The following is a 16735-nucleotide window of genomic DNA, read 5'->3' on the forward strand; positions in this document are numbered from 1 at the left end:
TTTTTTCAGATAAGGAAAGTATTCACCTGGCACAAAATTCATAAAGTAAAGAAAGATACATGGTTAGGTCTCCTTGCCAGGGAAACAGACCTACCTTTTCCAATTCCAGTCATCTAGTTGTTCTACTCAAAGGAAAGCCAAGGACATATTTTAATGTGATTATTTTCTTTCTTATTATACAGATTGAAGATCTCAAGCAGACAAATCATGCCTTGAAAGAATATATTAAAAACCTCGTGAATAATAAGGAGGTGGTAAGCAATCAAATAGACAATTTAACCATCCACAATGAGCATCTTTGTAAAGAATTGATTAAAATTGACCAACTAGCAAAGCAATTAGAAAAACAGAAAAATTTTGTGGTGGATACTGCCGACAAGGAACTTGAAGAAGCCAAGGTATTAGACTTACCACTGATAGGATTTTTTAAAACATTGATGTATTATATAATTGACATATGTCATTAAAAATAATTTCAGGTGTACAACATAATGATTCAGTATATATATTGTGAAATGACTACAATAATTCTAGTTATTGTAGTTATCAAAGTGACTATTAATCAAGGTTTTAATTCTACTTTAAATATCATGTAATTATTAAATACAAAGGAAAAAGTGACATTCTCATATCATATAAAAAATTTTAGATTTGACATTATATTTAAATTTATGTTCTATGAATTGTTTTTTATCTTACATTTTTTTCTTTTAAAATTTTGTTGAGAAAATTTCCTAAATAAGATGTGTAATGGTAAAAACTTCAAGCAATAATAATGTTCTGTGTGTCAAATATTTCTCCTTCTCCCTAATCTTTCTCTCTACACAGATAGCTACAAACAAGATACATGTATCTCCATTCTTTTTTTCCTCTGTATCACATCCACTATATACTTCACACTTTAGAAAAAGTATTTTTAACCAAAGTTTAAAATTTCTTTGTAGTCATAGTTGTCAATATTTTTTAAAATATATTTTATTGTTGTTGTTGTTGTTTTTTACAGAGAGGAAGGGAGAGGAATAGAGAGTTAGAAACATCTATAAGAGAGAAACATTGATCAGTTGCCCCCTGCACACTCCCTACCGGGGATGTGCCTGCAACCAAATCACGTGCCCCTGACCAGAATAAAACTTGGGACCCCCGACACTCTATCCATTGAGCTAAACTGGTTTCGGCATCAATATTTCGATTGTTTTATTTCAGATGTTCCTTCTCCCTTTTAAAAAATTTGAATAGACTTTGTTAGTGCAGTTTTAAATTCATAGCAAAACTGCCTGGTTGGTGTGGTTTAGTGATTGAGTGTCAACCTATGAACCAGAAGGTTACAGTTCGATTCCCAGTCAGGGCACATGCCTGGGTTGTGGGCTTGAACCCCAGTTTGGGGCATGAAAGAGGCAGCTGATCAATGACTCTCTCATCATGGATGTTTCTATTTCTTTTTCCAGCTCCCTTCCTGTCTGAAATCAATAAAAATATATTTTTTAAAAATAAATAAATTCAGCCAAAGCAGGTTTGGCTCAGTGGTAGAGTATCAGTATGTGGACTGAAAGGTCCCAGGTTTGATTCTGGTCAAGGGCTTGTACCTTGGTTGCGGGCACATCCCCGGTAGGGGGTGTGCAGGAGGCAGCTGGTCGATGTTTCTCTCTCATCTCAGCTGGTCGATGTTTCTAGCTCTCTATCTCTCTCCCTTTCTCTCTGTTAAAAATCAATAAAATATATATTTTTTTTAAATAAAAAAATTCATACTAAGCAGAAGGTATATATTGTAGGTTTACCATATACTCCCTGCATAGCCTCACACATGCATAGCCTCCACCATCATTAACATCCCTTATCAGAATGGTGCATATGTTACCATGGATGAACCGACAAGACACGTCATCTCTTCTATAAAAGGTCTGTGGCCGTGATACTGTAACACAGTAACTAAATGAGCAGCAGCTCTCATGCAAGCTACTAGTGGCAGAGAGTTATGAGTGGAGGAGAGCTACTAGCGGTGGAGGGTGGGGCAGTGAGCTCTAGCGGCAATGGGCGGGCGGCTAGCTGATGCAAGTGGAAGTGAGCCACTCGAGCCCGATTTCATGTGCACTGGGTCTCTAGTTTTACATAGTTTACAGTTAGGTTCACTCCTGGTGTTGACCGTTCTGTGGGTTTGGACAAATGTAAAATGACATGTGTCCACCATTGTACTATCAAAAAGAGTAGTTTCACTGCCCTGCAAATCCTCGTGTGCTTCGCCATGTATTGAAGCTGGTCGGGAAGGCCTTATCACTTCAGAACTACAGGAATATTTTCTAAAGTTATCTTTTGATTCTTCTAAATTTTTTCAAAAGTTATAATCCTTTGAAATTTTTTTGTTCTAGTATGAGGTAGAGTCAACTAGTGCTTTCTTTAGTCACTGAGTTGAAGTGCCATTTTAGCAGCTGCTGAATTCACAAATGTGTGTGGACACAGTGCTGAGCTGGTTGGTCTCATTGATTCATTTGCTGTTTCTATTCCACTGGCATATTATTCTAATTGCTGTAGCTACTTGACATTTTGGTAACATCTCTCTTGATTGAGATTTAATACTCTGCCATGAAATTTAGAAACTGGGAATATCAACACTAGTATAAAATGAAGATCTTTTTGTTTCACTTTGCTGCCTGATGGTTTATAAGCAAAACACAGAGTGGATTTGAAAGCTGAAAAGCAACTTATCTGATTCTTAAATATCGTGTGAATGTGCTTGACTTGATTTTATTAGTCACCAAATTAGTAAACTGTGTTTGTAATAATATAGTTTCCCAAAGCTAAGTGTTATTACATGTTATTTATTTTTAAAAATATATATTTTTATTGATCTCAGAGAGTGAAAAGGAGAAGGAGGGAGAGAGAGAGATAGAAACATAAATGATGAGAGAAACATTGATGGGCTGCCTCCTGCACACTCCCTACTGGGGGTTGAGCCCACAACCTGGGCATGTGCCCTTGACCTTTAGCCACAGGCCAACACTGTATCTACTGATCAAAACTGGCTAGGGCCCTGTTATTTCTTAAACACCCTTTTAATGTACTCTTGGTAGCATACTATATACTCCTGTCAGTAGCGTATGATAAAGCACTTAATTAAATGATTAGGCTGAAAACATGTGTGTTATCAAAGGCATTATTTGTTATGGTAATTTGAAATATAAGAGCCCAGTTAATGAACTCTAGGACGGTGTTTGTTTATATGCAGTTACCACAGTTATTTAGAAAGGATAAGTAAGTCTATATTAGTGAAAAGTCTATTTAAATTGTTACGTTTATTCTTTTAATGTAAGAAAACAATCTTCTTTACCAATGCTTCCTTGGGGAGGTTCTTAGCACAGCTAATCAAGAGAGTAGATAAGAATGATATGCTTTTAATTTGTGAGTTATTTATCTTGTCATGAATTCTACTAAAGGATTTGAAGGACATTTAAAAGCAGCTTGAATATTTTAAAACATTTTTCAATAAATTCTTTTGTTTATATTGTTACTTTCTTTAAGAAAATTATTCTTTATTTACATTATAATGGTAGGTTGAGTTTAGACTCAATTACATAAATTATAAAATTAAAAAATGCTGGATCAGTGTTTTATTATGCCTTCTCTGCTTTTTCTTCAAATTAAGAATTTATTGCACTCTTTCCCAGGCTCAGGGCATCTCGGCTAAAATCCCATGAATTGAGTGCCCAATTTAGAAGTCATCAGTTTTAAAAGATTTTAGGGTCTGTGTTGTAGAGAGAGTGACTACTCTGTCAGGGTAAATGCTCTGCTATCAAAAGGAGAGTTTCAGGAATGGAAAAATGTCTAAAATAAAAGAGCTAGGATTTACTTAAAACTGAAAATATTAAACTCACATGTGGATATTCTGCCTTCCCCCTACTGAGGATTGAGCCCACAACCCTGGCAAAAGCCCTTGATTGAACCTGAACCTTAGGACACTTCAGTCTGCAGGCTGACACTCTATCCACTGAGCCAAACCAGCTAGGGCTCAATGTGGCTTCTTTAATTCTCTAGTTGTAGGGTTTATGTTCAGGTGGTTTTAAATGATGGCTGTTCTGTGGTTTAGTTTTAATTTTGATGTGGTGATAGGAGAAGGTGAATACCATGTTTAGCTACACTGCTATATTGACTCTTCTATTCTATATATTTTTAAAATAACATACTCACTATCTGACATATATTTTACCTAATATCTTTTGTTTTTCTCTTTTCGACCATAATGTAAGATCTGTGAGGGCAGAAGTTTTTGTCTGGTTTAGTGGTGACTAAAACAGACAAAAACAGTCCACTGGGCTAGGGGCATGTCCCCAGCCACTGGGGGCATGCCCCTAAGCCCAGTGGCCCCGTGTTCACTATGTCCTCAGAGCTGGGGGCATGAACTCGGGCCACTTGGCACAGGTACATATGCAAGTGGCTGTGGGGCAGAAGGTCTCATCCCGCCTTGCAGCCACTTGCACTTGGCGACCCAGATGCTTGCCCTAGGACCCAGCCTGCTTGGTGCCCCTGGTCACTCATCTTGGCATCCAGGCTGCTTGGCACCAGCACCTGTAGGCCACTTCTGGCCAGGGGCATTCTGGAACCCTGGCCACTTGAGGACCTACACATGGATCTACTTGTGTAGGCTTGGAGCTTCCTGGGTCTAAGGATATTTCCAGGACCCAGGCTACTCAGTGCCTGTGCATGCAAATTAACCTGCCATTTTTGTTGGGTCAATTTGCATACTCACTCCTGATTGGTTGGTGGGCTTCATGGAGATACGGTCAATTTGCATCTTTCTCTTTTATTAGTGTGTGTGTGTGTGTGTGTGTATGTGTGTGTATTATACTAGTGTATATACACCTATATATATAAAATGGTAATATGCTAATTGGTCCTAATGGTGTCCCAGTCACCACCAGTCAACAGGCAGGAGGTGGTGGGTGGAGACAGAGGCAGGGACTTCTACCCCCAGCAAAGGTGTGCAGAAGCCTGCCCAGTGCTAATGTCATGCTGACTCAATGGCAGAAGCCACTCTGACAGAAGCACACGTGGGCAGGACCTCCTGGGCAGGGATGAGGGCGGGGACTTGTGCCACCAGGACATGAGGCTGCTGCCCGGGCAGCCCCTTTGGTGGAGATGTGCACAGGCCTGAAGTGCCTGAGAGGGGCATCAGGACAGGGGTGGGGCCTCGGCAGAGAGCTCTCAGCACTCCTGTGCTGGGCTCTGAAGGCGCAGAGAGGAAGGGAGAGCAAATAGGCAATTAGGGGGTTTAGACCAGGAAAAGAGAGCAGTTAGGGCCATCAGGCCAGCAGAGGAGCAGTTAGGTCCATCAGGCAGGCAGGCAGGCGGGGGAGCACTTAGGAGCCAGTGGTTCTGGATTGCAAGAGGGATCCTAGATTGGAGAGTGCAGGCCAGGCTGAGGGCCCCCTCACCCTCTGTGCACAAATTTTATGCACTATGCCATTAGTGTGTGTGTGTGTGTGTGTGTGTGTGTGTATCTACCATAATCATACCTTGCTATAATTAAATGTAATCTATCTTCCTCAGTTTATATATTATTCGTTTCCTTCTATCTGCTTCTAGGATGTTTGTGTATGAATTTATCCTACTTAATAATAGAGTAATATGCAAATTAACCACCACTCTGCTACACCCACCTGCCAATCAGAGTGAGTATGCAAATTAACCCAACAAAGATGGTGGTTAATTTGCATATGCGGAGAGAGGGAGAAGTGAAGACTGAAGACAGCATAGAAGGAAGAGGGAAGGAAAGTGGAAAGCAAGTTGCCTGCGGCTGCTGGAGGGAAAGCTCTGGCAGTGAGTGTGGGGCGAGGCGGGGCGAGACGTGTAGTGGCGGTGGCGGGAGGCAGTGGAGGCCGTGAGCGCATCAGGTCAGGCATGCAGGGTGAGGTTACATGATCACCAATTCTTTTATAGCTTTTACTTGCTCATTCAGGTACTGTGTCTCAATGAAGTCACACAAATAAGGGTAATTTTTGTCAGTGAATCTGACTGATTCACATTTTTTTAATACACACTCCATTACATTCAACCCATTCTCCCAGTTGTCACAGACAGGTTTCTTAATGTCCTGAGGGAAGATTTAGCCACCTTATTGGTTTTGCAAAAAAAGAGAGAAATAAATTATTAAACTAACTTGCCAACTTTTAGTAGAGAGCTTTACAGCTTTGCATAAAAACATAGTCACTGGCCTCTAGGAATATACAATTTAGTTATATATTAAATATATAACTACGGAGAACTATACTGTGGCACTGGGTGTGTTTGATATCATAAATCTGATTTAAAAAAAAGGTTTTTGTGGGTTGAATTGAACTAAACTATTAAAAGAGTTCAGAGGAAAAGACAATCACTTGTGACCATGGTGATTTAGAAAAACTTAAAAAATACTAGTCAACCCTAAACCAGTTTGGCTCAGTGGATAGAGTGTCGGCCTGCAGACTGAAAGGTCACAGGTTAGATTCTGGTCAAGGGCATGTACCTTGGTTGTGGGCACATCCCCAGTAGGGGGTGTGCAAGAGGCAGCTGATCAATGTTTCTCTCTCATCAATGTTTCTAACTCTCTATTCCTTTCTCTTCCTCTCTGTAAAAAAAAATCAACAAAACATATTTTTTTTGAAAAATCCTAGTCATTTTTTTATTTTTTCCACATTATCATCTTCAGGATTATAATTAGCATTAACATTTTTTTCTAGTTTGTGGGGAGTAATTTATAAAGTATAATCAATGTTTTATATAAGGTAATTTAAAGGAACTGTTATATATCGTCCTAGGTTCTTTTATCAGCAACAGTAAGTACACATAAAGTGGTAGAACATAGTTTCATTGTAAAATATTCACTGTCTGCATGTTTTTATTTTTAAGGGGCTTGCTTTTTTTATTCTCTTTTTCCAGTTAAATCAGTTTATGTATTTAAAATCCCAATAATTTTTTCTGGCTTGATTTTTAGATTGAACTCATTTGCCAGCAAAATAATATAATAGTATTGGAAGATACAATAAAAAGACTTAGAAATGTAAGTACATTTTTCTTAAATATATATTCAGGAATAATTTTTATTCTGTTAGCATAATAAAACTACAAAAAATTGTATGTATGTTCTGACTCTCATGATTTTGTGAACAATCCTATATAATAAAGAGGTACCTCACACCCTCACAAAATAGCTACCTACGACCAGTTTGGGGAGGTTGCAGTTAGGGGTGATCAGGCTGGCACGCAGAGACAGTGAAGAGCAATCAGGCCAGCAGGGGGACTGTTAGGGACAACCAGGGAGGCAGGCAGGTGAATGATTAGGAGCCTGCAGTCCAGGATTATGAGAGGAATGTCCAATTGCCAGTTTAGACCTGAGGGGTCCCGTATTGGAGAGGGGTGCAGGCTGAACTAAGGGGACCCTCCATTCCCCCCAAGCCCCAGCCGCCCCATGCATGAATTTTGTGCACTAAACCTCTAACAAAAAATGTTTGTGTTCTACAGTCAGCCCTCTGCTTCATGCACAGGGTAATCCCATGTGTGAGAGCGATGCTGTTCTTGCTCCATTTCATTATTACTCCTTGCTCTCCTAGAGAACTTTTGGTTAGTTTTACTAATGCCCTTTGCTGTTAATTGATTTAAAATGGTAACTGTGAGTAATTTCATTCTCAACATGTAAGATGCATTTGTCTACACATTTACTTTTTTTTTCCTAGTAAGAAATATCTGTTATGTCACATTTTGTTGTTTAATTCCAAGTAATATGTCTTTTAATTTAACAATATGAAATGAAAACTTCAGTTTAGGCATTTTAATGTAACTATTTAAAATAATTTGGAAGAGCTTATCTGTAAGTATATTTGTCATTTTCTCCCAATACAGCTTTGATAGAATAAATGCTGCAAAGGAAATGTTTCTAAATACATAAACTGAATGGGAATGCATTTGAAAGTTCTTATAAGTTTAGAAATCCAGCATTCCTTTAATTTATTAGTTCCTTGGACATTTATTGAAAAAAATTAAACAAGTTTTTCTAAGAAATTTTATTTTTAGGATTTATAACTACATCTTCGGACATTTCTGGCCTCTGAAATTTCTTTACCTTATTTCTTTCAAAATTATTGGGTAAATATATGAATACTTGTAGTTAAATAAAAATGTAGAACATTCAGAAATGCTGGAAAGGAATGATATCTAACTGCTTTTTTTAAGTATAATTTTTAAAAGTTAATTTTAAAATACCACATTAATTATTTTTAAGGATTCATGTAGAAAATGTTGCTGTAGTTTAGCTTGAAATAATGGCCTAATTTTTTTTTTCTCCTTGGCAAGATAATTTTAGAGACTGAAAAAGCACAAAATAAATCTCCTTCCAGACTTGATTCTTTTATCAAGACCTTAGAAGCAGACAAAGATCACTACAAGAGTGAAGCTCAAAACTTGAGAAAGATGATTAGAAATAGTTCTAAAAGTCCAAGACGCATGTCGCCATCTTCCCGGGTAAGTTTTGGAAAGTTATAAATATTTTGGAGTTTGTTGCTCCAACACTAACTTTTATTCTTTGATTCACCTAATCTGGGAACAGTTCAGGTTGATTGGTCTGTCAAAGAGGTTGCGGGACAAACGTCTCTTTGATGGACAGTGGATCTTTCAATTTGGTTCTTTAGCCTCAGCACTAATCCTGGTTGGGAGGTAATCAGATAAATATGGAACAATTTTGGAAGAAGCTGTTTAAAAGCGAGATGATTTTTAAACTTTTTTTTCATTATTTCCTTTCATTATATTGTCATGGTTGCTTAAGTAGAGACTATGAATGGCCATCATGCAAAGAAGAGCTTCACATTTCTTATCTAATAACTATAGGCTACACACTGTGATGCAGAGCTTTTGAAGACCACGCGAGACCGTGAAGAACTTAAGTGCATGCTGGAAAAATATGAGCGTCATTTGGCAGAAATTCAGGGTAATGTCAAGGTTCTTACATCTGAGAGAGACAAGACCTTTCTTCTTTATGAACAGGTAAACTTGCTTATAAGGAAACAAAATATGTAAGTAATAACAGTTAACTCTAGGGATATGTAATTCTTTAGGTATGCTTAAGTCTGTTAATCAAATTAATTTAACTATCAGTTCAGAATTGCCTTCACTCTTAAGATATTTTTAATGAAATATATTTTCCATACAGTATATGTGTACACACACATGTATGTTATCCCCATACCTGTAAAAGGTCATATAGTCTGTTTTGTTTTGGGAAATAGTCTGTTTTGTGTGTTTTGTTTTTTTTTTAATAAGAAATGAGGAAAATGTTCAATGAAAGGATTGAGTTTAAGGAAAAATATTTGAGTTTGGAGATTAAAAAATAGTGACATATCATTTTGATTTATTATTAGTCACTTTAGAAACTGCCATAGAATTTGTTTAATTTCAGAGAGTAAAATCAGTTTATAGTTTATCTCTATTTTTTGCTTAAAATTAATAGTTTTATTAACCAAAAAGTTTATTCCACAAATATTAAACCCCATATATTACCAACATAATTTATTTTAAACATATTCTATTTAATTAAGAATTACATCAACTTTATGCATGGTGATGGGCTTGCTACTCTTAAGAGGGAAAAAAATGATAAAGATGGAGACACGGTTAGTTTGGTCTTTTTTAAGTTTTAAAGTTCAACTTAGTGGGTTTTATTATAGTTTGAAGTGAAACTTAATTATCTTTTATAAAATAACTACAGTCGCTTTGAATACTACCACGATTATATGGCCTGTTTCTTTCATTTTATGTATGGCAAGGCAGGGCTAATACAGTTAACTGCTTTGCCCAAGAATAGCAGGAATCAGTCCAGATTTTCTGACTCCTATTTGGGTCTGCTCTATTCCATTTAATTTAGATTGTTATAGATGAATTGGCAGAGGGGGAAATGGATGTATCTGGGCATATATGTTAATATCCTATATAATAAAGAGGTAATATACAAATGGTTGTTACACTGTGAGGTGTAATGACCAGCAGCAGGAGGGCGGAGAGCTACAGGAGGACAGGGCAGCCAGCTATGAGCAGCAGAGAGGTACAGGAGGGCAGGGCAGTGGGCAGAGTGCTACAGGAGGGCTGGGCAGCGAGTTACATGCTGCAGTGAGCAACTAGCGGAGGTGAGCCTGGGGCCAGCTGAGGCAAGTCGAAGTGAGCTACCCATGCACAGATTCATGTGCATGGGCTACTAGTATAAAATAAATGCCCAGAATATGTAGTACACTATAGAATCCTTTTGGTTAAATCACAATACTCTTTTCTTTCACTCTAATCTCAATCTTGTTTATTTCTTCTCAGTAGTATCTTAAGATTTTACTATACTTAAAATGTAAAACATTGTATTAACTACTGGATACTACCTGATATTCTCTCCCATAATTAGCTTTCTTATTTTTACTTTGAGCAGTTTACTAGTAAATAGCAGCTGCCACTTCTAAATGTGTGGCATGACTACTGGACTGATTAGAATTCCCTGGTGTCTGAAGTGTGTGTGTGTGGGGGGGGGTGATTACTGAGCTTTGATCAGAATTCCCTGGTGTCTGTGTCTGTAGCATGAAACCTGAGTCAATGTACTTACTCATGATTATAGGGCCAGGTTCTGCTAAGGGGCTAGAAAATCCTTAAATGAGGCGCCTGTGTTTTTGCGTGTAAAATGTGAGATTATTTTACTTAAGTCTCTGCCTTGAAAATCCTACAATTGCTTGCATATATTGTAAGTCAGTGATTTTCAAAATTTTGCCTATTCCTTTTCTTCAGACAGTTTTATGTTGAGATTTGAAGTGTAAAATGGTTAATGAGAAGCTGCTGTGATCCACTCAATTGCCTCATTAAACCATGGAATCCCATGGAACACAGCTTAAAAACATTCACAGATACTATTTTCTATGTTTGCAATCTTGTTGGGAGATAAGGTATATTTTGTGTATTTGGTGGCTATTTTTTGTTAGTTTAGCATAAGTAGTCTAAAGATATTGAAAAATTAAATGAGTGTGTATTTTCTTTATTGTGATCAGGAAATATTTACTAAGCTATATAGAGTTTGAGTCCTGAGGAATGTATAAATGGGGTTTCTATTATTTTGAAAGGGATAAGAAGGAACATTTAGATTAAAGAAATTATGTGGGGCACATGATAAGGTAGGAAAATCGCATGTAAGTGATTCAGTCAAACACTAGTATCAAAAGTGTATGACAGTGAGGAAGGGGGAGCTGACACTTGAGAGGTAGATTGAACTAGAGCAGCAGTCTGCAGACCATTCTGTGAAGGCCAAGGTAATAAATATCTTGGGCCACGCAGGCCATGAACTCAGTTAGAGCTATTCAGCGCTATTTTGTTTTGCAAAAGCATCCATAAATGATATACAAAGGAATACTTTCACTGTTTTATAACAACTTTATTTATGAACACTGAAATTTGAATTTCATATTATTTTATCTCTTATGGTATATTTTTCTTCTTTTGATTTCCTTAAGCCATTTAAAAATGTAAAAACATTATCAGCTTATATAGATCTACAAAAAACAGGAGGCTCACTGGATTGGACCTATGAGCCAGTGTAGTTAACCTGTTTCTGGACTATATGGTAGAGCCTGTATACTGAGCATTACAAGGGGTTTATACTTTGCTTTATAATCAATGGGCAGTTTTGTTTTATTTTTAAGCAGAAGAAATATGACAAGTACTGGTGAGGATGCAGAAAAAAGGAACCCTCGTGCTCTGCTGGTAGAAATGTAGACTGATGCAGCCACTGTGGAGAACAGTATGGAGTTTCCTCAAAAATACTAAAAATGGAACTTCCCTTTTGACCCAGTGATCCCAAAACCTAGGAATATATCCCAAGAAACTAGAAACACCAATCAGAAAGAATATTTGCAACCCTATGTTCATAGCAACATAATTTACCATAGATAAGATTTGGAAATAGCCTAAGTGCTCATCAGCAGATGAGGGGATTAAAAACCTGTGGTACATCTATACAATGGAATACTATGCAACACCATGGATGGACCTGGAGAGTATTATGCTAAGTGAAGTAAGTCAGTCAGAGAAAGATAAATATCATGTGATCTCACTTATTTGTGGAATATAATGAACAACATAAATTGACAAACAAAAACAGATCCAGAGCCACCGGACAGCTGTGAACCCGAGAACACCAATTGGCACAAGCACGTGGACTCAGAGGAGCTCTACACTCCCTCACAGAAATGTCAGATTTCACCTGGGAGAAGGAGAGAACTACATAACCAGATACCTGGAGAAGAGAGATCATGGGGAAACAAAGAAACAGTCCACATATGAAAGAAAAGCAGGCATCACCAGAAAAAGAAGTAAACAAAATGGAGGCAAGCAACCTGTCAGAGAAAGAATTCAGAGAAATGGTCATAAGGTGGATGAAAATAATGGAAGACAAATTCAACAATATGTGTAAGAACTAAGAGGAATTGAAGAACCAAGAAGAAATTAAAAATTACATCATTGCTGTAAAGAATTCAATAGAAAGCATCAAGAGTAGACTAGAAGAAATAGAGGACTGCATTAGTGATCTAGAAGACAAGGTAGGAAAAAATACCCAAGTAGAGCAGCTTCTAGAAAAAACTAAAATAAAAAGCAGGAGGAGAGCCTAAGGGAACTTTGGGACAACATGAAACAAAATGACATCCGTATAATAGGAATTTCAGAGGAGAGGAAAATGAGCAAGGAATAGAAAAGCTGTTTGAAGAAATAATAACAGAAAATTTTCCTGATATAGGGAAGAAAAAACCAACACAAATCTAAGAAGCTCACAGAATCCCAAGCATAATGAACTCCAAAAGTCTGGCGCCAAGTCATATTATAATTAAATTGGCAAAGTAGGAGACTTTAAGGACAAAGTAAGGATCTTAAAAGCAGCCAGAGAGAGAGAAAGTTACCTATAAAGGATCCCCATCAGACTAATGACTAATTTATCACCATAAATACATCAGGCCAGAAGGGAATGGAATGAAATATACAAAGTCATGCAAAGGAAGGGTCTGAATCCAAGAATACTGTGCCCAGCAAGGCTGTCAATCAAAATTAAAGGTGAAATCAGGAGCTTCACAAACAAAAAAGGACTAAAGGAGTTTATTACCACCAAACCAGCAATGCGAGAATTGTTAAAGGTCTTCTGTAAAAAAAAAAGAAATAGGAAGCAAAGAAGGAACGTAGGGGTAAAGAATAAAAATGGCGACAAACAAGTTCCTATTAATAATAACTTTAAATGTAAATGGATTAAATGCCCCAATCAAAAAATATAGGATAACGGATTGAGTAAGAAAACATGACCCATATATCTGCTGTTTATAAGAAACCCACCTGAGATAAAAAGGCACACACAAACTGAGGGTGAAGGGATGGAAAAAGGTTTTTTAGGCGAATGGAAATTAAAAAAAACAAACAAAAAACTGGACTGGGGTAGCAATAGTTATATTTGAAAAATTAGATCTCAAAGTGAAGAACATAACAAGAGATAAGGAAGGCTACTTCAAAATACTAAAGGGAGTAATACAAGAAGAAATAACTCTGGTAAACATATATGCACCCAATACAGGAGCACCAAAATACATTTTAAAAAAACCTCCTGCAGGATATGAAGGGAGAGATTAACAGTAATACAATCATAGTAGGAGACTTTAATACCCCACTAGCACCATTGGACAAATCCTCTAAATAAAAAATCAGCAAAGAAACATAAATCCTAAATGACTCACTAAACCAAATGGAATTAATTGACATCTTCAAAACATTTCACCCCCAAATCCACAGAATATACATTCTTCTCAAGTGCACATGGGTCATTTTCAAAGATAGACCATATATTGGGTAACAGGCAGTCTCTTCAAATTCAAGAAGATAGAAATCATATCAAGCATCTCAGATCACAGTGGCATAAAACTGGAAAACAACTACAATAAAAACAATCCAAAAAAATCAAACACATGGAGACTAAATAGCATACTATTAAACATTGACTGGGTTACCAGAGAGATCAAAGAAGAAATAAAAAAAAATCATGGCAACAAATGACAATGAAAACACAACAATCCAAAATCTATGGGACACAGCAAAAGCAGTCTTGAGAGGGAAGTTCATCGCTCTACAAGCCTACTATAAAAAAAAACAAGAAACAATGGTAATAAATCACCTAATCCTTAAACTCAAAGAGTTAGAAAGAGAGCAAGAAAAGCCCAGTGTAAGTAGAAGGAAGGGAATGATAAAGATCATAGCGGAGATAAACGACATAGAGACAAAAGAAACAATACAAAAGATCAACAAAACCAAGAGCTGGTTCTTTGAAAAGATAAACAAGAGTGATGGACCTCTAGCCAGGCTCACCAGAAGCAAAGAGAGAGGACCCAAATAAACAAAATCAGAAATGAAAGAGGAGAAATAATAACAGACCCCACAAAAATACAAAGGATGTTAAAAAATACCATGAACAACTCTATTCCAACAAACTGGACAACTTGGAGGAAATGAACATATTCCTAGAAAAATATAACCTTCCAAAACTCAATCAGGAAGAATATAAACATCCCAATAGGCCAATGACTGTGGAAGAAATTGAAGCAGTCATCAAAAAGCTTCCATCAAACAAAAGCCCGGAGCCAGACAGCTTCACAGGGGACTTTTACCAAACATTCAAGGAAGAACTAAAACCTATCCTTCTCAGAATATTCCAAAAATTCAAGAGGAAGGAACACTTCCAAGCTCTTTCTATGAAGCCAGCATAACCCTAATACCAAAACCAGATAAAAACAATACAATGAAAGAGAATTGCAGGCCAATATCCCTCATGAACATAAGGCCAAAATCCTCAACAAAATTCTAGCAAATAGGCTCCAGCAGTACATCAGAAAGATCATACACCATGACCAATTAGGATTTATCTCAGGAATGCAAGGATGGTACAATGTCTGCATATTACTAAACGTGAAACATCACATAAACAAATTGGAGATAAAAATCACATAGTCATATCAATTGATGCAGAAAAAGCATTTGACAAAATTCAACACCAATTTTTGATAAAAACTCTCAGCAAGGTGGGAATAGAAGGATCATATCTCAACATAATAAAAACCATATATGACACACTCACAGCCAACATCCTACTCAATGGGCAAAAACTAAAATCATTTCCCCTAAGAACAGGAACAAAATAGGGATGCCCATTCTCACCATTCCTGTTCGACATAGTACTAGAAGTATTAACCATTGTGATTAGACATGAAGAAGAAATAAAAGGCATCCAAATTTGAAAAGAAGTAAAACTGTCCCTATTGACAGATGACATGATATTGTACATAAAAAGCCCTAAAAACTCCATAAAAAAAACTAATAGACCTAATAAATTCTGCAATGTAGCAGGATACAAAATTAATGCCAAGAAATCTATGGCATTTCTATAAACCAATAGTGTACTTACAGAAAGAGAGACTGAAAAATCAACCCCATTTACTATTGCACCAAAAAAATTGAGATACCTAGGAACAAACTTAGCTAAGGAGGTAAAAGACCTATATGCAGAAAACTACAGGACACTGAAAAAAGAGATAAAGACATAAATAGATGGAAGAACATACCATGTTCATAGATTGAGAGAATCAACATAATTAAAATGCCCATACTACCCAAAGTAATCTATAGATTCAATGCACTCCCCATTAAAATACCAATGTCATATTTCACACACCTAAAAAGAACTCTCCAAAAATTCATCTGGTATAAAAAAAGATCCTGAATAGCCTCAGCAATCCTGAGAAAGAACAACATAGGTGGGATCTTAATACCAGATTTCAAGCTGTATTACAAAGCCACTGTTCTCAGAATAGCCTGGTATTGGCACAAGAACATACATATAGACCAATGGAATAGAATAGACCAGTGGTTGGCAAACTGAAGCTTGGGAGCCCCATGCGGCCTTTTGGCCCCTTGTTTTTAGTAAAGGCCAGCTTAGGCATTTCCTAATCCTATCTAATAAAAGGGTAATATGCAAATTGACCATCACTCTAAGACACAAGGTGGCCGCTACCATGTGCTCAAAGATGGCTTCCCCCATGTGGACACAAGATGGCTGCCACAAGATGGCCTGGAGGGGATGGCAGTTGTGGGCAGTTAGGAGTGACAAGACCAGCAGAGAACAGCAGTCGGAGGTGACCAGGCTGGCAGAGGAAGGCCGTTGAGGGAGATCAGGCCAACAAGGGAGAGCAGTTAGGGGACCAGGCCTCCAGTGGAGGACAGTTGGAGGGACCCAGGCCTACAGGGGAGGCAGTTGGAGGGAACCAGGCCTGCAGGGGAGGGCAGTTGGTGGGGACCAGGTCTGCAGGGGAGGGCAGTTGGAGGGAACCAGGCCTGCACGGAAGGGCAGTTGGGGGGGATCAGGCCAGCAGGGAGGGCAGTTAGGGGTGACTGGGCCAGCAGAAGAGGGCAGTTGAGAGTGAACAGGCCAGCAGGGGAGGACAGTTAGGGGCAATTGGGCCGGCCATGGAGCAGTTAGGCATTGATCAGGCTGGAAGGAGAGTGGTTAGGGGGTTATCAGACTAGCAGACAGAAGCCATTAGGGGCAATCAGGCAGAGACAGGCAAGTAGTTGGGAGCCAGCAGTCTTGAATTGTGAGAGGGATATCTGACAGCCCGTTTAGGCTTGATTCCAGGGGTCCCACAAGGGGTCCCAGATTGAAGAGGGTGCAGGC

At 37.9% G+C, this 16735-nt stretch overlaps 1 protein-coding gene across 9 annotated transcripts in view; it reads left to right on the top strand.

The window, feature by feature from the left end:
• The window catches only part of LOC118727939 (testis-specific gene 10 protein), a 222030-nt gene that overhangs the window by 130953 nt on the left and 74342 nt on the right, over window positions 1-16735 (top strand). For 6 of the 9 annotated variants that reach the window (XM_036453995.2, XM_036453991.1, XM_036453992.2 and 3 more), the window contains exons 3-6: window positions 183-398; window positions 6962-7027; window positions 8317-8484; window positions 8848-9003. In XM_036453995.2, the coding sequence (XP_036309888.1) occupies window positions 8434-8484; window positions 8848-9003 (207 nt within the window). In that variant the 5' untranslated portion in view covers window positions 183-398; window positions 6962-7027; window positions 8317-8433. Of the gene's footprint in view, window positions 1-182; window positions 399-6961; window positions 7028-8316; window positions 8485-8847; window positions 9004-16735 lie in introns of those variants that run through there. The other 3 variants (XM_036453999.2, XM_036453994.2, XM_036454001.2) reach the window with 3 other exon arrangements.

Source organism: Pipistrellus kuhlii, unplaced genomic scaffold (genome assembly GCF_014108245.1).
Source record: "Pipistrellus kuhlii isolate mPipKuh1 unplaced genomic scaffold, mPipKuh1.p scaffold_m20_p_27, whole genome shotgun sequence".
In the NCBI taxonomy this organism is placed as follows: domain Eukaryota; kingdom Metazoa; phylum Chordata; class Mammalia; order Chiroptera; family Vespertilionidae; genus Pipistrellus; species Pipistrellus kuhlii.